Source organism: Alligator sinensis, unplaced genomic scaffold (assembly GCF_000455745.1).
Source record: "Alligator sinensis unplaced genomic scaffold, ASM45574v1 scaffold1413_1, whole genome shotgun sequence".
NCBI lineage: Eukaryota > Metazoa > Chordata > Crocodylia > Alligatoridae > Alligator > Alligator sinensis.
Genome location: NW_005843837.1, coordinates 36706 through 39039, shown reverse-complemented (window position 1 = coordinate 39039; position 2334 = coordinate 36706). Strand labels below are relative to the sequence as shown.

Here is a 2334-nt window from a genome sequence, read left to right as displayed (position 1 = left end):
CACCGCGCTGCTGGGCGATGTCCCCACCCATGCCATGGACTGTGGTCTGCAAGGGAGGAGGAGCAGGGAGGAAGGTCTCAGGGAAGGGGTTGCACCCTGCTTCCTCCCTTGGGGGACCTTTCAGCTTGCTCTCTCCTGTGGGACACTGGGTGCTGCTGACAAGTCTGAGACCCCCACATGGCTCATTGCATGGATTCTCTCCTATATGGGGCAGTAGCGGGGGGTGTAAAAGCCCTGCCAGGAGCAGAGTCCGGCCCTCTGACCTCTCGCTGAGAAGGCAGCAGGAAGCAGATGTGGGGGAGACACAGGACCAAGTTCTCCCTTTGTGGGCTTTTACTGGAACCAGAGCTCTCTCCCTCTACTTGGTCCCACTTCCCCTGCCTGGTGCCAAAGCCTGGTTTGTGACCCATGGACTCAGGCATCTGGGTGGGCCTTGTCCACTTGCAGAGATGGCCTCAGGCCAGAGCCCCCCTGACACCAGGCGCAGAGGTTGTGTGGGCAGGCTCCACTGATCTCCAAGCCACAGCAATCATCCTTCCACAGCCTGCTGCCCATCTCCACCAGCCCCCAGCAGGATCTTGCCCAGCCTGGGGGAGCCTGTCCCAGGGGTGAGGGTGACTCATTTCCCATCACCACCTCCCTGCAGGCTATGAGGGCTCAGCCTTGCTCCCCTGCCCCAGCAGCCAGCTCCCCTGACAGCAGAATTGGGGTCATCTCAGTGCAGAGCCAGAGGCGGAGCTGGGTCTTGGTGTCTCCCTGCACCTGATGTTACCCCAAAATTAGGCTACTGACAAAAGTTGGTTTCTTTTCAGTGGGGAGTTCTAGACTTGTTAGAGACCATTCACTTATTAGAAATTGCGTTACCCTACCATACGCACAATCACGCATACATACATACATACATTCTCACAGATGACACACTTACATAATCCATCCCAAGGGTGCTGCAGGTATGGATGGCCAGTCCCTATCCATTGATGGAGTAGAGTATCTGACCTGGCACGCACAGGTATGGGCTTTGGTGGTGAAGCAGGTTCTTCCCCGCGTCATCCGTTCTCTTGCCCCTTTTATACCGTTTGTGTTGCTGGGCAAGGTTTCTGGATGCTTCTTCTTCAGGCATGTGCTGCTCGGTCAGACATTGTAGTTTTTTGAGCACTGTGGCTAAAAAACGTTGCCTACCCCTGCTGTATTGCCTACCAGACCTATTAGTGATAAATTTTCTAATCTAGTAGCTATGCTGGGGGCTGTGGGGAGCTGTTGCTCTGTGGTGTATTGGCCGTGGCCCAAGCCTGAGAAACCTGCCTGCCAAAGCCAGGGAAGTGGGGGCTGAGCTCGGGTGGGTGGGGGGGAGGACAATCCCCCCACCAGCCTCAGGAGCAGTAATCTGGGGCAGGGGCAGTAGGAGGTGCTGTGCTGCAGAGTGGGCAGCAGGGGCACTCTCCTAGGCAGCACCAGTAGCCCCCAGTCCTAGAGAGGAGCTTAAACATTGCCCCAGCCTGGGGGAAGGCAGCACAGTGGGGACACCCAGGGTAGTGGGGCGGGGCTTCCCTCCTCCTCAACATGATTGGCCAGGCACAGGGGTTGACCTCTGTGGGCAGGAAGGTGAAGGGAGAAGTTGATGTGGGCGGGTGTGAGAGCTACCAGGGCCCCACTCCCGGCTGCCTTGCAATGATGCAGCAGCTTCCTCGCCTCCTGCCTGGCCTCTTTGTGGCATGGGGGTCCCTGCTCGGTGTGCGGAGGGCCCAGATTCTGGAGCTGGGACTGGTGGGGTGCTTGTGCAAGATTCGGGGTGGGCCTTGCCCCACCACTGACCTTTGCTTTCTTTGCAGCCTTCCCCATGTCATCATCCATGCCCCCCTTGCCGGCCCCCATGGAACCCCAGATCCTTCGGCTGCTGGCGACCATGGTCTTCCATGACACCACCAGAGCAGCTGACAGCCAGGGCACCGCGCTGCTGGGCGATGTCCCCACCCATACCATGGACTGTGGTACTTGCCCCATTCGCTTCCACCAGCCCTGGGCCCATCAGGGGCTGTCTCCCAAGCAGTGGCATGACCTGGAACAAGCTATTCATCTCTACCTGGGACTTATTACGGATACAGTTGTCAGCGTGGTGCAAGGGACTGGCGTGAGCTGTGAGTATAAAGAGCTTGGGGTGGGGGCTGAGCACTGGCATGCCCGTTGTAGCTGTCTCCCATCTGGCAGGGTTGGGGCCACCAGGGTCCTTGTGGTGCATGGCACTGGACAATGCCCCCTTGAATGGGTGCAGGGGGGACTGTAATATGCTTGGAGAGGCCCTGAAACAGCCTGGGTAATTTAGTGGCTGGGAGGGGG

General features: G+C 58.4%; 1 protein-coding gene across 1 annotated transcript in view; it reads left to right on the top strand.

The window, feature by feature from the left end:
• The first annotated feature begins 1630 nt into the window (after positions 1-1630).
• Positions 1631-2334, top strand: part of LOC102370134 (antigen-presenting glycoprotein CD1d-like) — a 2593-nt gene continuing 1889 nt past the window's right edge. Inside the window, exons 1-2 of the mRNA XM_006039188.3 lie at positions 1631-1729; positions 1830-2135. Coding sequence (XP_006039250.2) covers positions 1669-1729; positions 1830-2135 — 367 coding nt within the window. The 5' untranslated portion in view covers positions 1631-1668. The remainder of the gene's footprint in view (positions 1730-1829; positions 2136-2334) is intronic.